Below are 22,891 nucleotides of genomic sequence, written 5' to 3'. Positions count from 1 at the left end.
AGTTAGGCAAATAGAGTTTGCTTTGATCGCGACATTTTGAAACCAACTCAGAACGTTAATTTTATTAGCCTGACTTTATCAGCATTGACTTTCATCTTTTCTGATGAGCTTTACTTGCTGCCCTGGAAATGATCGACAATGGCACATCAAATGCCTGGTCATTGTTCTTAAGAGTCCAAACATGCTTTGGAAAAATTCAATGCTATTTTCATATGACTTGCTACGGAAAGGTTGAATGTTGTCATCAGAGCGTGTCTTGACAGCTTTAACAGAAACGGTGAGGCCTTTGTAAACCCTATATTGACTCCTGTTAGGACCTTTGTTCTTGAATCAAATGGCACCTCTAGACTGAGAGTAATCTTTGAGGACTTATCCCGGCATGTACAAACAGCTGTTCAATCTTTATCCTGGCTCCCTGCGACTATTTCCTTGTTATCCATAATTCCATGCAACTGTTATATTTCTGTAGAGGTCTTGTGTAGTTTAGATTAATTTGGTCATCAAGAAATCAAAGAACTATTTTCGGACGTTTTTACTAAAAGGGGATTGGTTCAAGTCATATCCCGTTTCCCGTTTTACTCCATATATATATATATATATATATATATATATATATATATATATATATATATATATATATATATATATATATATATATATATGTGTGTGTGTGTGTGTGTCTGTGTCTGTGTCTGTGTCTGTGTCTGTGTGTGTGTGTGTCTGTATGTATGTGTCTGTGTCTGTGTCTGTGTCTATGTGTGTGCGTTTGAATGACAGGAGTAACTCCCTTGTGATCTCAAGTTACATGATTCCCTTGACAAAAACAGAAGTGAGAGAATGGAAAGTTACGTACTGTGAATGATAAGGCCTCATTCAAGGTGGGTGACACATAGCTGACTATAAAATTTTCCTAGTAGCTTAAAAGTTTCTCTCGACCTCTTCTCCATCTTAGGAAATTATCAGATAGCCCGCGTACTTATCTAATGGTTGGTATCAGTCGTATTATGAAGAAAAGTAAACGTGTACATGATAATGTACAATTTACAGGTCACAGGAAAAAAACACAAACTCCTATGATATGACAGTTAATCAGTTAAGGCAGGCGTAACTTTGTTGTCCAGTAATTCGATACAACTCATCATTGACCCAGTTTTTTTCCCTTTTTGCCCGGGAACTGGTTTCACAGAACTTACGACGGTATGCTGACAGGTAAGCAGGATAGTGCCTTTGCCGATGTGTTTTGAACAAATGATACTGAAGAGACCAGCTCCTTCGGTTATTTTAACAAGATACTAGAGACTGTAAATTTCCAGGCAGCTAATTGCTCAAAGAAACAGGAGATCTCAAAACTTGCTACTTTCGACATTTCTCCTTTTTGTGCTGAAGACAGCCCAGTTTCTCTTCTCAGCCGATAGCCTAATATCATATCCTGTCTGGAGTGGTTTTTACCACTCAGAGAGCTTGCACAAGTGGAGGAACACCTGCGTTTACACGGCATGCGACGTAAAGTAGACGATCACAAAGACAAACGCTAACGATCAAATTCACGTTTTTGAGCAATTATCTCGCGCGGGTAAGGAAGGAGTTAGACATCGCGCCGGGAGCCTGCAATGGCAATTAGCATAATTGAATAACTACTCTACAGTGCAGAAATCGTGTTTCTCTTCTCACGAACAGCCGGTCTCACCGTAAGACATCTGCTTTCAAGTTTACCTCTGAAGGTGGTCAAATTGAGCAAAACTCCAAAAACAGTTTGCAAAACAAAAAGGGAAAAATACATGAAAACTGTTGATGGAAGAATATTTGTTTTCAATTCCTGCCCAAAGTGTACCTCAGAAAGCGTCAGCTACACATTACATGATTTGCAAACATCTGACTTTTACCAGCAATAGAATCTAGTTCTATAATCTGCAGTACATAGTCTTGCGGCCGAATGTGATCGCTGAAGTATGGGAACGATGGCAGGTATCTATATCACATGAGCCGCAAGTGAGTGCGTGTACGGATACTCGTTTTCTATAAGGGCAGAAACTTCATGGCAGATGCGTGATTGCGACTGTGTACATATCAGTACGCCTTGAAATTTACGAGTACATATAAAAGAATTTAGTAATGAGGATTTCTAGAAAGACTTTAGTCATCATGCCATCGAGTATATGAACGCTATTAATGCTCACGTGCCGAATTAGCATGACGTCTATAGGTCTCTAAATATAGGGGGAATTCAAATTCTTGGCCCTACTAAAGGTTTGTTTGTTCTTTGTTATAAAGTCACAGTTACCATGGTTATGTGATTGCAAGTGATAAGATCAGCCGAGAGACTGTAGTGTCCTTTGTGGCTGACATTTTTGCGATTCTTATATTTACTCAGTATGGTTGTGTTGGAGACATGGTAAAAGCAAGCTTTTAGAGGCATGTCTATGTAAAAAGAACAACACGGTTCTATTATTCACATTCATACTTACTGCGACCTATCTGAGCTACTTCTCTCAGGGTTCGAATAGTGATGGTGCTGCTATTGAAATATCGAAATTCGTTGATGGTTAAATTTTTCTTGAGTGCGGCATCGCGGAACGACACGGCTGGCTGTTCGAAGAAGTTGGCGGCCGCGCTGATGTTTTGCTCCACAAGAATCACAACCTTGTTCCAACCGAACTTTTCGGCGATGGCGACTATGAATCCGCCGAGCTGGCCGAAGGTGCCGAACGTTCGGATCATGGTCTCGTAGCGATACTTCTTAACCAGAAACATGTCATCGGGGCAGCTGCTGCACATGTAGGCCGTGTTCCACACCATTGACAGTTTGCCGATGGGTTCGGCTTCAACCGAGTACACCGGTCCGAAGAAGGCAGTGTATCGCTCCTTTTCCCGAAGGGTCAGGATTTTTTCGATTGTCCTGATTTCGTATCCTGAACAATTATACAACGTGTGCGTGAGCAGGTGACCGGGTAGAAGAGACCTGTTACGGTTTACCTTCTCCAACGCTATGTAATACGCGGCTCCAGTTCGTCCTTTGCTGTACGGGGTGTTCCAGTCGGACAACGACAGAAGGATGCGAAATTCGTCGCTGAGAGCGTAAGGAGTTATCAGAACAATTAAAACGACTATAACACCAAATCTTATGCGATGAAGGCATTCAAAAATTAGGTGAGCTGCCTTTACCACTAAACCAGGAGTGAAGTTGCTTCGACGCATCGTCTAGGACTAGATTTTGGTAGACAATGGGCGAGCACGGCGCTTCTCCTCACAGTGGAGTTCTATCGAGAATCTATTTAGACGGCTTGGATGAAGAGTGACGTACTCTGCACACACTGTGGGGTGTCGGTACAGTAAACGTCAGATGACTGATGTACACAGAAACCTGACCAGCGAAACAGCGCCCTATTTATCGTGTGGCAGCAGTGGGAAAAATCACGGGTTCATTCCCATAGAGCTCTGTACACAGTTATAGTAGCCAATCAGAGGAGCGATTACAGATAATGCTTACAGTAGAAGCGTATGCGATTGTACGATACAGTCCCCTTCGGGGAGTTGCAGTTACTGCTACTGCGGGACCCTACAAAATCTCGTGAGATTTAAATGTTGATAAGGAAACGCCGTCATTTGAATATCTCTGACACTAGGGAACATTTATCCGGTTGCACCACACCTGGTGAACTTCCAAGTAGGTCAGTACATCTGTTTGCGTCATTATCCTACCTATCACAGGGAGAAAAGTTTGACGCTAGGAGTACGTATCTAAGAATAAAATCAATTTTTTTAATCATAACGTAAGGCTTCGGCCTGATTTGATCAGCGGTGTATGAAGCAATATCAATGCAATGTAATTTTCATACTTCGGTATACTGCGCGCGCATGCGGCATCTGTCATTGCAGATGGCACCTAGTACATTACATGATATCATGATAACTCACCGTTTTCATTGTAGATTTTACTTTAAACGCGCAAGCCTGTATTTCTTACAGAGATTTGTTTTAAAGGTCACTCTGTACTTACGTAAAACGTTTAGCCCGACAGATGGCTCACATCTCGAGGGTACACATTTAATGTAAAACAGGTTAATATAGATGATGCAGTGTCTAAGTCTTTCGCTATGTTTTGTGCGTCAGCGATCAAAATACTTGTTCCCTTATTTCTCATCTCATAAGCTAAAGTTGTTGTCATTCTTTGAGAATTTAATCTCGCTCATCTAATTGTTCAGCTTTCAACAAGCAGCAAAATTTGTCTGTACACATCATCATTCAAATTATTGCTTCAGTGAAACTTGATCGAATGTCTGGTGAAACCCAGTCCCAATAAATCATTTATGATTTTTAGAGCAAATATAAAAATCACCACGTGGGTGGAATAGAAACATGTTTCGATCTTCAATGTCTGGTTTTTAATCGAAATTTACGAGAATGTAAAGTTTTATAACTAACGTAGCGTTATAAGATGTCAATGTGATGGCAATGAAATATGTAAGAGAGGATACAAATTGCAAAAATTACAGCGATGTATTGAGTTGACCTTTTACAAGCACATCGATTTTAACACTCTCGCTAGTGCCGTTTTTTCCAAAAATAGCGCAATATGTGTATTATTCATGAGCACAATTAGGGAAATACAAACAAACCAAACACAGTACCGTCGGCAAACTGCTCCCAAACATCGTCGTCAGTCAGTATCACGATGTGTGGTTGTATGTACGAGTCATTCACCCCAATAGAATAAAGACAGTAGATGCTGGTAAAAATTAACGTTTAGTAAATTAAATATGTCCTTTAAGGCGGCATGTAATAGGACAATGGAAATATCCTGAACATTAAGGTGAAGTACTACGAATTACGTCAAAATTAAGTTGTGGTGTCATTTTCTTGAAACTTTGCACAAATATCCTTGGAAGTTGTGCAAGTGCAAAAATGAAATAAAAAATGGGGGTCACCACGCTCGTTTCCATGGAAACGGACGTTAAAATGGCGTCGTTAGAAATAAATAAAAATGACATAATTCACTTAAACTAAAGAAAGCAATTATAAAACGCATAGCAAATGAGTTAATTTTAATAAATATCAAGACTTAAGATCCATATCTATCGAATGTATAGTTTTCATGATGTTTGTGAAGAAATTTTAACATAAGTATCGATTACAAAATGACGATATCGAAATTATATCACAACATAATTTTCGAACTTTCTTCCTGTCACTTTGAATGGTGTCATTTTGACCAAACTTGGCGAATAAACTCCTGACATAATACCATTTAGTTTACACTTTTAATAAAAGGGTGTCACCACGCTACTTTTTACAAATCTCCAGGTGAATGAGTAAGTTGCGCCATATAAATGGGAGAGAAATGTTAATTTTTCGCTCATATTGAATAAAACCAGCTTCCTAGGGGGTCAAAATATGACAAGGTTATAGGTCACATGTATTTCTAAGACACTTGGTCAAAAAATTAGGTAAAAGCGCAATTTCAACAATGACAGGTGATGTTAAATACATGCGCTACAAAATAACCCATTTGCGGCAGGCTGGAGTTAAATCTGCGCAGAAACGTTCTAAAGCGTGTGCGCGTCCGAATTCGTCGCCCTTTACCTTAAAGCACTGATCATAACAATCACATTGTTGCAAATTTAGCGCGTGTTGTCCTACACACTTCCTCAGCATGTATGTATGTATGTATGTATGTATGTATGTATGTATGTATGTATGTATGTATGTATGTATGTATGTATGTATGTATGTATGTATGGTCTATATGAAGGAATCAAAGTTTTGCATCAACAATGGTTCTCAAAAAGTAATACTCGAATTCCCTCGGTTTGAAGATTAGTTCTCAGAGCAATGATCATATGACTGGAATAATACGTATTCTGGACGATTTTCTCACTAATGAAAATTTCCACATCATTTATTGTCCTTTACATTTGCAGTAGCGAAAACGTCAGATTGTACATCTAAGAGCAAGTTTCTTCATCATTTAGAACGGCTAGTTTCCCTTGTGTTTCTTTTCAAACGCTTTGGATACTGAAAAGACTTGACAACACTTTCTTCGTTCTGTGCAGCGAGGGGATAGTATTCTATCAATAATAGAGAAGGCGGTAAGTTACTCTCATATGCATTCCGATTTCGTGATCTAAACATTAGTGAATTAGTCTGATAATCCATCCCTAAGGATGATTGCAAGATGTTTATATCACAAAAGTCCTTCTATCTGCTCCTCTTGTTACAGGAACACACTTCTCCAAGACAGCGTCGATGCTGCACAGTTGTTGATCGCAAAGGAACGCATCCGGTATCCACACCGGTTCGCTTTTGGAAAACGGAATTGCACATCCTTACTGATGCCCATTGATGATAAAAATCGTTGTCTTTTTTGCTATGTATCAAATGATGATAAATGATGAGTTGTGCAAAGTGAACACAAAAGGATGAGGTGACGCTCGTCCAGTCGGAATACGAAACACCATTTGGCATAGGATTTTGGGGCTCGTTAAACGAAATGCACCGATTAGCATATATCGATGATACGTAAAGAAGTGGAACAATCACAGACTACCTTGCTGTATAGCGAGCTGCGGGCTGCTCCATTTTAAGGACAAAAAACAACATATTACAGTGAATTTCAAAGTAGCTTGGAATTACAACGTGCTTGAGTGACAAGAACAACGTTTCTGGCGATAGAAAATGACGCCACCTGCATTCATTACAAACGTTCTACTTCGAGAAATTTTGCAAAATATCATTCTTGGCTTCTGTGTTATACACTGATACAGTTAGTGTTACCATATGTGTCTGCTTGTTTGTACTTTTGAATCCATCACGCTGTCTGCGTCTATGTCCTTCTACGTCCACCGGGTTGTTGGTCCGCCCGTCTCTCTGTGTTTCCATTAATAGTGAATACCAACTACGCTTCGTTATCAGTTCTCATGTCAGATTAAACGTGAAGGTTATCACTTTCACTCCAAAATAGTTGTTTCCGTATAAGTTTCATATGCCCATATTAAGTCAGGCCATTTTTGCCTGACGTTATTGTCATGCAGACAAAGCAAACACTCACGAAGACCCCGGTAAGCAGACTTTAGTATCCTAATTTTCCAACGAGTGCTCATCTATTAGGTGGCTGAAGAGCCTCAGTATGTTAATGTAGCGTAAGATGCCAAAATATAATTGACATCAAAACTGTCAAATGATCCCGCCAAAGACTACTGTCCATTCGAAATAGAATATCATTATTGTTGTAGTGATGCATGCTAATTACTTCACTCAGTCTAGTATCGACTTTGATTGAATGTGACAGAGAGTGCACCTTGGAAGACGAAAGAGTGATTCGTTGTACATCGGTTAATTAATTTGTAGTGGTGACACAGACCTGAACTTATTCCTGAATAAACATGGCCATACAAGTCGGAGGGGAAACTCATTATAGCGTTCGCCTTTCAAACCAGGATGGACGACTGGTGATAAATGGGTGAGTTAAGAAATCCAATGATTTAATAGCAACGCCTGGAAACATTAAGCCCGTGAAAGATAGACGAGGCAGTACGCAGCGGTACCTTGTGATGTGCACAGATGTACAGTGTGGAACATTTAAGGCAGGACTAAAACGATAGGAAATTATTTACGAGCTGGTTGGATTGATATATAAAGAAAACGAGGGGCCTTTGTAAAAGCTCTACACACAAAAAAGTAAAACATTTTTTGAAAGAACAACGTACGGGCGTTCTTTAAATGTTATATCACAAAATTGAGTGGTCATTAGAAGTTTTAATCAAAGAGATGTTATTTATCGATATTCATCGTGTACTACGAACATGCAGATTCCGTTTACGAAGGCAAAGAAAATCTATGTAGGTCACGCACGGAGACACCTTAACCGTAATCTTATTTCGCAATCATGCTCAGTTTGTTTTGCAATCGTCGGGCTTTGTGGAAGGTAGGTGGAGCGAGGTGATCTTATTTTATACTTAAATATCTGAGTCAGTTAGAGTTGCAACCTATCTTCGACATTATTCCATTGGCATGGACAGAGCGTTGAAATGAATACGTGAAACGTTTAGAGGGGATATCGGAGATTTGATTCTGCTGTCTTGCAGGGGAGTCGGGCTGTGACCAGATTGTGAAATAAACCCTCCATTCATTAGAATGTTAAACCGTTACTGCTAAGGGAAATGACAGGTGGATTCTAGCCCCGTGGAATAGAGTGATTATTGCAAACATCACAGATACCTTCAACTCTACTTTTGAATACTGATGCGTTCCTTGTGTTCCTTGTGGTGATAGATGACCATACTTAAGAGTGTTCCTGTACTGTCAAAAAGAGAGTAAATAACCAGTATCCAAGTCAGGTGTTGCATACCGTGAAATTCAGACGTATCATTTGAGCGGGTTTCACATTGAACTGGGAATGATACAAATATCTGGTGAAATAAATTATCCCACTATAGCCTACAAAACACAGACTATGGAATGTTCGACGGTGTTCCATGGTATAACAATCAACATTCGGGAGAACGTGCACTAAAATTGCATCGGAAGCTTAAAAATTGTAAGCTTGCGATAGCATATAGTGTAGTAGTCACTAATATTACCTTTACAACGACAAGGAAGGGGGCTTACAAACAAATTTAACCCATTTAAAATATCCTTAAAGAGGTCGGATATTTGACCTTTCTATACTCATTAAGTACCACTTTTAGGAATAATCTTCATGACCAGAGGGACCTACATTTATCTTGATCTCAGTGGAGGCGAATTATTTTGCTATAATTAATAATTGACTTTTATCACCATCTCATGATCAAAACTGATTGCATACCACAGAGATCGGTTCACGAATGAACTCATAATGAACATGAACATATCAAAACGTATATAAGCAAGTATATTTATAGATACACTCTCGGTCAAAGTAAATGCATCGCGATCTTCATGAATACATCATTGTGTGGAGGGTGTACATGTACGCATCGAAAGCGAGGGCGCAAGGGCCTGGCACGATTGTGAGATTGACATCGCGATTTGAAAGTGTACAGATAGTGTAAATAGATCTGTTGCTATTTCCATCTATTCCACCTGCAGATTGTCTAAATGCATTTTTTTTGAAGAAAAGCGGCAAATTCTGGCCAAATGAGGGAAAACATCACGATATCTTTCGAAAACTCTCGATTTCACCTACCTTTATATGACAAATTACCAATGATACAATATCCTACAATCAACTAAGTCATAAAATACTGTATTCAAGCCGCACAGAAATGCTTTGCTATTTCAGCTTTGCATTGTAGCCAAGCAAGAAACGCACTGTAAGGGCTAAGGTCAGAGACACTGCTTTGAATGCGATTGACTATAATGGGAGTACACATGCAAACACATCACTGACCACCATAAACTTGCCAATCTGCACACTCACCTACAATGCCTATATGTGTACCATTGGAGGTGTGGAAAACACATGAGCGCTTGGATACAACTTCAAAAGGGCTGATTTTCAACATCTAAAAACTCAACTCATTTAACACCCTGGAGTATTCTCGACTCTGCTGATACCATTGATGAATACACTGAACTTTTCTACGACATCTTGTTTGCAGCTATAAATGACAGTGTTCCTAAGGTACGAATCAAGAAAAGAAATTCCCAACGTGGTATACGCAGGACTTGATTTGTTTACTCAAGGAAAAGAGCAAGCTCGCAAAAATACCGGGCTTCATTGAATCCTGCAGACTATTCTCGTTTCTCGCGTAAGCGTGCTGAATTTAAATTACTACGTACTTCTATTTACGAAGACCACTTACTTGAACTGCAAAATTTAATCAGCGCAAATAGCTAACGTTTTTGGTCTTTCGTTAATAGTAAGCATAATACTAGGTCATCACCCTCTACTGTTAATTATAAGGGACTTTGGCCGAAAATTCAAAAGATATTTCTGAACTTTTTAACCATTATTTTCAATCCATTTTTACAAAGATACTGTGACAGACTTACCAGAATGTAATCAGTACTCTTGCAATGTTCTTAACACTTTCGACATATCAGCTGATCAATTACTAGCTGCATTGAAAGATATCGAGCCGACGAAAGCGTGTGGTCCTGATGGTATTTCAGGAATTACTTTAAAGAACTGCGCTGAAGAGCTGTCTGTTCCTCTTACAATTATATTTAATAGGTCTTTGCAACAGGGTGATTTTCCAGCCATTTTCAAGCGTGCAAACGTTGGCCCTATTTTTAAAGCTGGGAACCGAACTGAGGTTGGAAATTACAGACCAATCTCACTTATGCCCTTATTCAGTAAGATTTTTGAGAAATTAGTGTACAATAATCTTTTTAATCATGTTCAATCTGTCATATGCGAAAGCCAACATGGGTTTGTCAGCGGCCGTTCGACCACGACAAATCTGACATCTTATATTAATTATATCAGCTCAGTGATGGACAAAGGAGAGCAGATTGACTCTATTTACTTGGATTTTCAAAAGCTTTTGACTCGGTCGACCACACTTTATTAATTCATAAACTTCAGTCATATGATATAGGTGTTAATCTGTTAACCTGGCTCTCCACATATCTTGAATGTCGTTTACAAAGGGTAGCTTTTGACGGGGAACTGTCATCATGGGACATGTCACATCAGGTGTACCCAAAGGGTCTATTTTGGGTCCGCTCCTTTTTGTACTTTATATCAATGACATGTCTGATTGCATGCAAATTTATCTTTGTATGCTGACGATTCCAAGTTATTTATGGCCATACTGATATGAAGAATTGCATCAAACTACAACAAGATATCAACCAGGTTGTGAAGTGGACGAGCAAATGGAAGTTGTCATTAAATGTTAAAAAATGTTCATGTATTTCATTCACTTTGAAAAAAAAAGTCAAAATATTTCCTTACAGATGTGCTAAGCAAAATATCTTGACTCGCACCAACTTTGTAAAAGACCTTGGTGTATTTTTTAACAAGTAAACTTAACTGGAGTATGCACATTAACCATGTTGTTTCAAAGGCTTTTAAAATGCTTGGATTTATCAAGTGTTCTTGTAAATATTTTAATAGCATCAAAGTTTTAAAACATTGTATGTCTCCTACGTCAGAAGCCACGTTGAATACTGCTCACCCATCTGGTCCCCTCATCAATTATATTTAATAAAGATATTAGAAAGAGTGCAAATAAATTTATCAAGTATCTTTGTTTCCGTTCATCGATGGCTTACTCAAGGGCTCTGTATAGTAACCTATGTTATGAATTTCGCCTTCCCATATTGGAGAACAGGCAAAAAATTTTAGACACTCTTTTTCTTTATAAAATCCTTCACTCAGTTTATAGTGTACCAGATGTTCTTGCACAAATTCATGTTAACGTTCCTGCTTTTACATTGCGTCGTGCTGTTCTCTTTAGACCCGTGTGAGCACGTACGAATATCTTGAAACACTCATTTTTATCACAATCTCAGACATATTTTAATTCTATCTGTAACAAGCAAAATTTAGATATTTTTAATAACTTCAGTAATTTTCGTCATGGATTATGTAAGATCCTTTTTTCTGAATAATTACTTTTATCTGGATGTATTTCTGTGTATCTTTCGCTTTATTGCTGTTTTTTAATTTGGTTTTTTCTTATGTGAATTCTCCTGTCTGTTTGTTTACGTTGTAACTGTTATATATTTTTCGTTTTTGTATTATATTTTTATTTTCAAACGAACCTGTTATTGGGGCAACCTGTTGGTTCGAGATTAAATAAAATAAAATAAAAAATAAAATATACCCCCTTCTTAATTGTTCATACCTACCAAAGCCGTACCTTTCTATTAATCAATCAATCAATCGATCAATCAATCAATCAATCAACCAACCAGCCTTCAATCTACCTACTACCTACCTGCCTACCTACCTATCTATACCTACCTACCCACCTAGCTATCTACCTACCTCCCTACCTGTCTCCCTACATACCTGTCTCCTTTCCTACCCATGGGGAAAATGACTAAATCTGATAAAGCAGTCGGGAGACGAAGTCGTCGAAACCATAGAAGACTACTTTATTACTAAACTGATACTACAGTGAAGCATAACACTTGGGTGAGAGACAGTGCAATATCGGCGTCGAGTCAAAGTAAAGTGAAGTGCTTCTGTTGAAGGTAAAAAGTCTCTGAAGGCGAGGTTTCCAATTCATAAAGCAGTGTTTTGCGAGGAAAGGCTATGAGTCATGAGTCCTGGATTTAACAGATCATCTTAGCGGATAGAATCATTCTCCGGTTGGTAGTATAAACAGTGATACGAAGCGGTACCTCAAAGGAGAAATCTTAGAAGAAATGTTATCAACATTTTCTATAATAAGAATATATGCTCATAATGTTGTAATACAAGAATATATTTCCTAACATAACCTACCAAACTGCCTGCTTATCTCCCTTAATTGCCTTATCATTTGTACATTCCCACGCCATCGTTACTACTACGGATCATCCTCAGACAGCAAGGATAGCAAGGATGGCTATTCTCTGTTCATTGACCTATCATAAATGCTAACACCTCAGAAAAGAGTTGCTTGCTGGAGTAATGTTTAAGTAAACTAAATATTACTATCTATTCATTTCTGATTTGTTTGACCTGTATAATCGCAATGCCTGCAATCCATTCCTTAGTTAATATGACAGAATATGCATTCATATCAATGGATTATTATTAAATTATAGATGTTCTCTTAACATTGTGCAGTTTTAAAAATTTGCGGGCGAACAATATTATATCCTGCATTGACATTAAGCAAAAATTTCTGGAGAGCAACCTTTACAATGCAAGTTGGAGCAATGTTTATAAATTTGGTGAATATCTATATATGCCCTATTCTCGTGAGGCGCCAGTTTCCCTGTTTATTTAAAATATCTAGCAAGAAGAAATTCTGAAAAATGTGCTGTTAACGCCGAAAAGAAGAATGCTGTGGCTTGGCGATGAGTCACACTGTGCGGCCATGAGCTCAGAGCTTAAGTACTTAATGGTTTCTCTGTAAGCGCTAAAACAAATGGATTGAAAAAGTGAGGGAGATCTTCAATTAGCTGATGTTGAGCTACCAGAGGTTTGTCGACTGATCAAGAGGACACTTGGTGTCTATCTGCGACTCTGGTGTGATGGGGAATTACTGTAGGGCTCTCAAAACTCTATCAGAGCACCTTTTTCAAGGAAAAGCTTCAAAGGGCCAACATTTCTCTCACGACTCATTTAGTCTATATAGTCTCCCTATCTTCCTAATGAAGAGTCAATGTTAGATGAGTTTGAATGGCCTGGGGTAAAAGTTTATCGTGCTCAATATATGATTGGGTTTCATCAGCGAACATTGTGAGTCAGAGTGGACAGTTCTCTATTTCAGGGACGCCGATAGAAATCTAACGAACTGGAACTAAAATTTTCATAACTATTCGTGCTGTGTGGGTTGTTGACTTTTTACTCGTCTCTGCATGACTTCAGGGATTACATAAAGAGCAAATTTAAAACATGCAGTGCTGACAAGTAGTCATTACCCAGTGATCGATAAAACGTGTAAGTATGGTTTTGAAACAAAAACATCCCAATTTTAACTTTTGAACAAATTTAGAATAAATCTCGAAAACAAATGTCATGTGGCTATCTTTTCTTTGGATGATCAAACCTTTGAACCATGACAATTACATGTGGCACAAAAGGGATAGCTTTTCGTAATTGATGATTGGGTTATGCATGGCAAAATCACGAGGAGAAATACACATATGAGAAAATAAGCCGTCATAGTTTGATGTGATATGGTCACATTTATATTTAACATATGCATCAAATCACGTCATCGCAGTGTTCAAGCTTTACAGTCGAAGCAGGAGATTTCAAGAGAAAAACCGTTAACAAAATTCTGGAATCCAATTGAATTTATAGAACTGTACAATACAACAAATAGCAGAATCTTGACTTGAAACGTTCATTGTCAGAATGTACAATGGCAATGTCACTCAATTTACGTCTTTTTTTTCAACTTGACTGTGCAATGCCGGGGAGAATGCACTAGGCGTTGACATGCTGCTCTGCTTGTGAGATAATGCATCATCCTATATTACAAAGTAACCTATAAACTTCCCGTTCAATATACATGCTGATGGTACAGATTAGTTTTGCGGTACATTTCATACAACGGTAACACCGCTTAAGACAATCATTCAACTTGTATGATTTAAATACAATTTGCAGAGCAACGGAAAACTAATTCAAGTGGCTGACTAGGGAGTTTGGCCAAAATTACCCTTTAAAGTCCAGCTATACTGATAAAGTTTGTTCAACTTGACCGTGAATACGCAGTAGACAAAACGGTTGGAGAGAGGATAACGCACACTTAGGTCAATCATCTCCCAATTAAATCATTGAAATAGATGAAGCTGTGCAAAGTGATAGGCGTTAGGGTATGCAATTTTAAGGACAAGTTGAATCGGAAAGGAATGAAAGGGTCGGGTTGCTTTTATCGATTTTCTAGAACAAGTTAGATTGGAGTTCAAACGGTTCTAAGACACGCTCTCGTCATAGTAATAAATATCCATGGTTGCGGCTTGAACGTGAAACATAATTATACAGTCCTCGGATGGTCAATTTATAACTCCGGTCGTTTATATATCCGTGACGTAAGCCAACGATGGTATTCCTCTTCGTGCTTTTCAATTTCATTATCTTTTGTTTCCTGTTGGCAAATCCCTTCCACCATATATGATTACTCTCCGTAAGAGCGTAATAGCTACCCTGTGGTTTGGTTTTTGTCCCAAGTAGATTAGAAGCTGCTGACCTTTTGCCCTTCTCTGGTGTAATGTGATCAAGTCGACTGGATTCCCACAGCGAAGGCAAGAGAGTGCCTTCTCCGGGAGTGTCTCAATCGGTTATCGTCAAACGAGAAATCTGAGATGACGTATCAGTGTTATACATCAGGTGACATATCTGTTTACGCTCCGCAATCATGCTATGATATAATGAACGAATATCAGAGGAGCAGGATCCATTGGTAATTGCGAGATGATAGACACAATGATTATCTGTTGTGGTTCATATGACATGAAGATGATCCATAAATATTTTTCTCGCGGATATAGGTCCGTCAAACTGCGTGATGAAAGAATCGGGCAACTCATCTTAGAAGTATTTTCTACACAGCATGGCTTGCAACTGATTGCAACGCCATTTACGAGTCATAAACCGCGATATATTCCAACCCAGCTGGAACCCTTTTTTCTGGTTTATTTATGATCAGCACATTAATATGTCATATTATCCACTCAGTTCAAATTCCAGAGGAGCAATAACTATGAGACATCGATTTCAACTTACATTTAAAAGGCCAATTACCATGTGCCGTTGGATTGTGACGCACTATTCCTTTGAAAAAGACTTATCCTATCAACTTTGATTTACGAATGTCTTTTGAAGTACGGGTACTCTAGGTCTCAAACTTTGAAATAAATGTCAGAGCGGATTTCTTGTCTCTTTTACAACTTGCGAAATGTGCTCTTACTACTGAAGTATTTGGGGTATCTGTATCGACAACCGTACTCAATAAATCACGGCAACTGACCCAAGTACAAAACTCAATTAGTGTGCACACTTTTCAATGTTGTTAAATAATTCAGCCAGCGTTATGTGGATCAAAAGTGCAGATGTTACGCCCGAACAAGTGACATTATCTGTCTCAAAGCTGGCGGAATATTTTACCGGATGCTAATGTCATGTTCTTTATCAATCGCAGGCGGATAGTCAAACAACGCAATACAGAAAATATTACTCAATTATATGTGTAATTGTGTACAAGATTAAGATCGGGCAAGTACACGGCTAATACGTGACATGTCACTGAAATTGTTATTAAACATCGTGTGATCAGAAATTCAATTTCTTCCTGAGCAAAGGGTAAGGCATCGATTGAAGGTCTTTCTTAAAATGAAGTGGCATGTTTATGAGGCCGATATTTCGATTCTTTATCAATGATCTTACTCATTTCTATCGCTTTATCAGGTAGAGCGTCAGTTAATACTTTTTGTATCATTTTCATTTGACAAATACGTTTTTCCTGATGAGATTCCAAGATACTTTGATCGCATTCCTTCAAATTGTGTTGTACTTCGTTTGGAGCAGATTAGATACTTTAATTCGGTATTGCTGCGGAACTTTAGCGTCTGTAGTATCGAGTGTCTCAATGTGTGCCAACTATTACATTTAATTCAGTATTGCCAATAAATGAAAGACATGTTTCGCCGTGGTCATATTTTAGAAATATCGCCATTATAGTACACTTCACTTTTATCTCGGGATATATACGTAGATTAGTGAGCGTGAAATTAGTGATGTCGGGTGTTCCGAAAAGAATGAGCACATCCATACATATGACAAAAGACATTATCACAAGCGCAAGCCAAGTTTGTCGTCTCTGAACAGAAAATGCCAGGGATTTATACTCTGGTCGTTCTACATCACGACAACCCGCATCGATGTGCTCGTCAATGTAAACAAACAACATGGCGGCCCTTATTTCTTCCGTGATCAAAATTCGGCGGACGTTAAAATTTGTAAAACTCAGTCATTTTTTTTTGTGGGGGGGGGGGGAACAACGAATTTGAAGCTCGTCGCCGCAGCATTACCACGGGTTCCGTAAGCATTGCAACCAGGGTGCAATGTTACACACTGTTGAGATTCAGTCGATCTCTGTTCTCGAAAAATAACATAATTTTATCCGAAATCGTGCATAGCTTCGCGGAAGGTACGTGCTGTGTGAGGTCATCTATAAATAATTGACAATTAGCCCTCGGCGTATTGATTTTATCTAAAAGTAGTTCAGAAGTTTAATTGCTGAATTGTTGTGGAAACCGCTTTTATATTGCAAAACAGCTACTTTTTTGGCTTGTGCATTTGATAAGTATATTGTTCCCCAATATTTTTATTTGTTCAGCTTGGAAAATACTCGTGACGTAAAGACCGTGCCACCACGAGTCGAAGACGAGTGGTGACACGATCATTACGTCACGAGTATTTTCCTTCGCTGAACGAAGAAAAATATTAGGGAATAATATCCAATAATATATCTGTCTTGCTCACAAACAAATGTCGTAAGACTGAAAAATAGCCGGTCCTTGCTAAGCTCTGGTACAATACGATATTGCCCTAAGGGTATGTTTGTATGTATTCACCTATTAAGGTACCCTTAGACAGTAGCTGATTCCACCATAAGGAGAACGTAGCCCAGTGATCGTCTTCCGGTATGTAACAAAATGCCGTTTAGATCGAAAAAATATATGATTTGATTCAGAGTTATATATAAAACGCGCCCTTGCAGCTTATGGTACGTTTTATGAAAAAGACACTATCGGTTGTTGTCCCCTGGACCTATGTGGATTTGGCGAACCTGTCAGTGTTACTCGCATCCTTGAAATTCAGTTACATTGTGACAGGATGTCTATATTAGAAACAAAATTTCATTACTTGGGATGAAGTACCGTGAGAATATATTCTGACAATCACTCTCATCTGCAAGTCTGACATTTCAGTGCACCTGCAATAATTATCTCGGCCACTTGCCAAGCCGACAGAAAGGTCAATGACCTGAAGAACTTATTTAAACTAGCGCAAACGTAAAATGCTAGCGAGCATTTCCAAAAACAGGCGGCTAAACCATGTTCTTTCCATTCTTTCGAAAACGAGCCTCCTCTGAGGAGTACTTGATAACGATTCAGGTGCAAGTTATGAGTCTAAAGGAAACAAGCAAGCCGTAAATCACACGTTTATGGTACAAATCCTTCATGTCTTTAGTAATTTACTATGAAGCTTGCGCCAAGAAGCCTTCCCTATAGGCTTATAAAAATTCTTTGAATGTCTTTGAGGGCAAAGTATGTTTTCCAAAGTGTAAGCTATATCTGACCAAAACATTAAAACTTGGTCCAGGTGTTCCAATCATATCAATATTACAAGCGCGCATTTCGTTCAAACGTTCAGGATCGACACAGTCGTCTAGGCATACATCCATATTGATATAAAGATGATATAATTGTAGCACTACATGTATATATCAGTGTCTGTATGTCTGTCTGTTGTCTGTCTGTCTGTCTGTCTGTCTGTCTGTCTGTCTGTCTGTTGTCTGTCTGTCTGTCTGTCTGTCAATCCGTCCGTCCGTCCGTCCGTCCGTTTGTCTGTCTGCCTGGCTGCCTGGCTGCCTGCATGCATTTTTGTATGTATGTATGTATGTATGTATGTATGTATGTATGTATGTATGTATGTATGTATGTATGTATGTATGTATGTATGTATGTATGTATGTATGTATGTATGTATGTATGTATGTATGTATGTATGTATGTATGTATGTATGTATGTATGTATGTATGTATGTATGTATGTATGTATGTATGTATGTATGTATGTATGTATGTATGTATCTTTCTATCTATCTATCTATCTATCTATCTATCTATCTATCTATCTATCTATCTATCTATTATATATCTATCTATTATATATCTATGTATGCATATATCTAACTGTCTGTTTTCTATCTATGTATTATATATATGTATATATCAATGTATGTCTATCTGTATCTATTTATCTATATATCTATGTATGTATCTATGTATGTATCTATGTATGTATGCATGTATGTATGTGTTTATAATGTGTATTGAAACAACCTTTAGCAATTAGCATGAGGTTTAATTGTAAGTTGCTTAAATAATATATAATACGTTATCTCTATCTTTTCTTAGTAATAACAGTATACAGACCTTTAGGCCAAAAATAATAATAGGTTTGTTTCTGGTCATTGACATGCAACAAAAATGATGCGGCGACGCGATTCTTTTTTCATTTTTTTTTTCAATTTTCGTGGAATTTGATATATTTTTCTCTTTTTTCGAAAAGGGCAAAGGAAAAACAGGAAAAAAAGAGGTGACGCGCACACTTTGAAATGATGCGCACGATGACCAGAAATATATGAATTTTTTTGGCCTTAAGGTTCCAAGACAAGAAATTGACCTCTTTTATCTAACATTTCTCTGGTGGTTAATAAGCTTAGAACCCCTTAAATTATACAATTTCGAAAAGCCTAGATATAGGCAAAGATTTTGGTAACCACAGTGTCACCTTTGTATACATTACTATCACGTGAAAGGTAATTTGCATAGCCTTTCAAAACTCGATGTATTGTGAATTTTGTATGTGAATTTATTCAAGCTTATATAGTAAACCTTGAATGCCAGCGATGTTTTTATATAGTCCATATTTTTCATTGTCATTGCCAATTAAATTTGGAGAGTCAATTCAGTATAGTCATTGTCATTGTCAACAACTCCGTGCACGTTATAATCTGCAGTAAATGCAAAAAGTATAAAACTTGAAGGACAGTATCAATTGCCAGTTATTGTTTGTGAACAAGACGGGTAATTTAAACGGTTGATGTTCATAGACTTTAAATGGCAGTTTCTCTCAGAGTAATGTATCAGTCAGATATGTCCACCGTTTTCATCACTTCAAAACGAACGCCCTGTTTCCATGTCAGTTGTGTGCAAAATCAATGCACAGCTGGCGTAGTTCGGGAAGTAATTGTATTGATTTTAAGGGGCCATGACCTAGAATGGTCACGTGGAAATAATTTGCATCAGGACTGAAATTCTGTGGGTTGTTTCATTTTCTAGATTAAACGTCCGAGTGAGATAAAACGTAATCTAAACATTTTGCTCCCAGTTATGCAGTGGTCAGTGAAGCGTAGAATTCATATTGCGCTTGGGAAGGGACAGCCGTTCAACACTGGTCTTTAACTATTTTCAATCACATTTTCATGGCGGATTATAAAACGATAGAATTTAAACCTATTGGGGAGACGTCATAAGTGATAGCACTGGCAGTCTCAATATAAAAACACCACATGGTTATCTACGGTGTTAATTTCCTCGCAATACTAGCGAAAGGACGGAATGCCGGGGGCATCAACACCGTCTTTATTCTGTGAACTGAGTCACTCGCCATCATTTACAAGAAATGCCAAACCTCTTGTCAAAATAACGGCTGATTTTAAATCTATATAAATTTGATCTCCAATTTACATTACATCCTAGACAAAAATTTAGTTTCATCCCTTAGCCATCAACACATCACTAGATAAATATGCATGTTTCACGTCAAGTTGGGAAAGTGAGCAAATTGAGGCGTTAAGCAAGAACCAATAAAACGGCTACACTGAAAACAAACTAACGATCACATTTTCTTATAAGCTGATAACGAGTCTGATAGTGAATATTTGGAGAACGCGATTAACTAGAAACGCTGTTACTAATATAAAACAGTTATAATTTATGAAGCCTTTATCCAAAAAAGAGCGAATATTTTTCATATAAACTTACTATACCGTTACACAAACGTTTACAGTAATGTTTGCAAGAAGACGGTACTCTAAAAATTTAATAGATATTTATACATGTACAGGTTTTTGTGAGTTTTTTAAAAATATGTATTGATACGTGTATTAGACTTATTAAAGCACAATACCAGCCACAGTATGTATGTGTGGTTCTGCATCCGATGAGATAACGGAGTCTTTGTACCATTGAACGAATAACCGTTCATTTATATATCAATGCACATTTACGTGATTTGAATGAGATTTGTGTAAACCTGGACCGCTTGCAAAGTGAAACGATTTTCCTTCTTCTATTGTTCGCATCATCACCAGTCTGGTACGCAAACATATCAGACTGCTGTCACAAAAGAGGCCCGTTGCTCTCTTAGTTTATGATACGTTTGATGATGTGTTTTGAGTCGGTGGTATGCTCTCCAGAAACAAACACTGCTTGGATCTATTACATTTTACTCAGATGATGCAAAGAAATTAAAGAAAGGTTTATCGTTCTTTGCTGTAAGGTTTTCTTGCGAAGGTTGAAAAAGTTATCATCTTTTTCGAATGAGAAATTCGCTCGAGTACACATTTCCCTGATGTTCCATTTCATATAAACATACGCTGAGCTTTGATCAAAGAGAAGTGAACACATTATGGATGTATAAAATAAACATAGAGCAGTAATTCCCAATTCTCATAGCCACCTGCACCTTTGTCTTATTTTAATTTTTCACAGCACTTCTCCATCCCCTCTCGTCTTTTCAAATCAATATGCGTTTCACGTTTTGGTGACAGAGGGCGCTATTTCAGTCAATGACTGCAGGTCTATTCAAAACGTTTTGAAATATACCAGCTTTCACTTATTTTCAAGTAAGTCCTGTCCTCGCCTCCATCACTAGGTAAACATCACTCTTTTTAATGTTGTTGCCGGTTACAGTTCGCGCAGCATACTTGGATTGAAAGAGATCTGATCTAAGTACCCTATTTTTAAGGTTTTAGAACAAAGTATAACTACAACGGTTGGGATTGCACTACTGATACAAATCACTGAAATATTACGTTTCCAGTCCATTTATATATAGACAATCCGCTAAAGCTGTCTTGTCATGAAACTTTAACTCTTTTTTTGTGACAGGGAGGGGACAGACGAGCTAGGTTTATACCACTGTAAAAAATTGGAAGATTACACTACTCATTCATGGAAGTTCAGCTGAAATCGGTTACTGAAGCAAATGTAACTCGATAATCTTTACAACCCAGTTTTGTTCATTTGTTCATTTGGGACGTTCTTCTACGTGTCCTGTAGCAATTAAGGCGTGATTGACGGCTATCGTTTTTCTTTTGTCAACGGTGATGGAGATCTCACGGTTAGCCATAAACTTACTTGAGTATAGCGTTGTTGAAGAATGTTTTTACGCCACTACTGTCGTTTCACCATAGCTCGGGTTAGACAGAGAGAATGAGTGGCATATAGGATCTGAAGATGGTGGCCGATATTGTGACACAAAGTGATCGCGAACAATTTTTGACAGAACTACCACAGGTACGACAAGTTGTTCGTAAGCGACTCTTGAACGAGACGCAAATGATAATGAAAAGTTTGACATTTGACATTAAATATATATTAGACCAGTTTTTGGAAACAAATATGGTATGTGTTGACTTAAGAAATACTGCAACGCATACAGACGGAATAAATGACGCAGTTACTGACGAGACGGAAGCGCACTTAGTCAATTAGAAGCACCGTAAAGTTCAGAACAAGATTGATCGAGGTGAACGCACTGTACATAGCACCAGGTGCGCCACGATTTTGTGTACATAATATATTTGATTTCCAGAAAGAATCGATATGAAGAAGAAACGCGATTTCGTCAAGCATTTGGAAACGTTTCCATTTAAGGAAATAGGGTAATAGATACTCATTGATTACTGTCCCTGTCGTTTCCTTACCTAGTATCATAGATAGTCATCGTGTCTATCAAACGCTTATTCTCATAGAGGAGAAAATAAACCTTCAGTGGACTCCCTTGCCACTGTATAGGAATTAGGCTGGATGTGTCTTTGTCTGTCTACCATTCTGTATGTCTGTCTTTATGTATGGCACTGGTGGCAAAGAAGGTGTTGCAAGATGGGTGACTTTCAAATGTTGAATTCGAACCAAAGTTTGAAGACTGTTGATGTAGCGTATGTTGAGGTCGCCATTGCTCATAAAAGTTTAGTAGTGATTAATTTAAATGGCCTGGAATAGTTGATAACACTACATCTCAACAATATGTCAACAGCTGTTGAACACGAAGTCAAAGTTGGTTTTCGGCATTCAGTTTTCGGCAAATAACGCTTAGTCTGTTCAAATCAATGAGCGCAGCAGTTTTTTTATGGAGACAGGGGACGCTCTTTCAAAGGCTGCAGGTGTATTTCAAACGTTTTTAAAATATACCTGCTTTAACCATAAAGCAATAGAGCGAAGACGTACAGCAATTTCTATGCCTTCCTTTAGAAAATCCAACAAAACAGGTACCTCGGAA

General features: G+C 38.1%; 1 protein-coding gene across 5 annotated transcripts in view; it reads right to left on the bottom strand.

The window, feature by feature from the left end:
• LOC139117203 (atrial natriuretic peptide receptor 1-like) overlaps window positions 1-22,891 on the bottom strand; it is a 178,859-nt gene that overhangs the window by 40,657 nt on the left and 115,311 nt on the right. Inside the window, exon 1 of one of the 5 annotated variants that reach the window (XR_011548476.1) lies at window positions 2,466-3,359. The exons of 3 other annotated variants lie outside the window; for them this stretch is intronic. Coding sequence is in view for 1 of the 2 variants with exons in the window: in XM_070680101.1 (XP_070536202.1) it covers window positions 2,466-3,195 (730 nt within the window). In the remaining variant the exon portion in view is untranslated. Of the gene's footprint in view, window positions 1-2,465; window positions 3,360-22,891 lie in introns of those variants that run through there. One more of the 5 variants, XM_070680101.1, reaches the window with a different exon arrangement.

The sequence above is a fragment of the Ptychodera flava genome, chromosome 18, assembly GCF_041260155.1.
Source record: "Ptychodera flava strain L36383 chromosome 18, AS_Pfla_20210202, whole genome shotgun sequence".
Taxonomy (NCBI): domain Eukaryota; kingdom Metazoa; phylum Hemichordata; class Enteropneusta; family Ptychoderidae; genus Ptychodera; species Ptychodera flava.
Note: the sequence above shows the minus strand (reverse complement) of the source record. Positions and strands in the feature narration are given on the sequence as shown.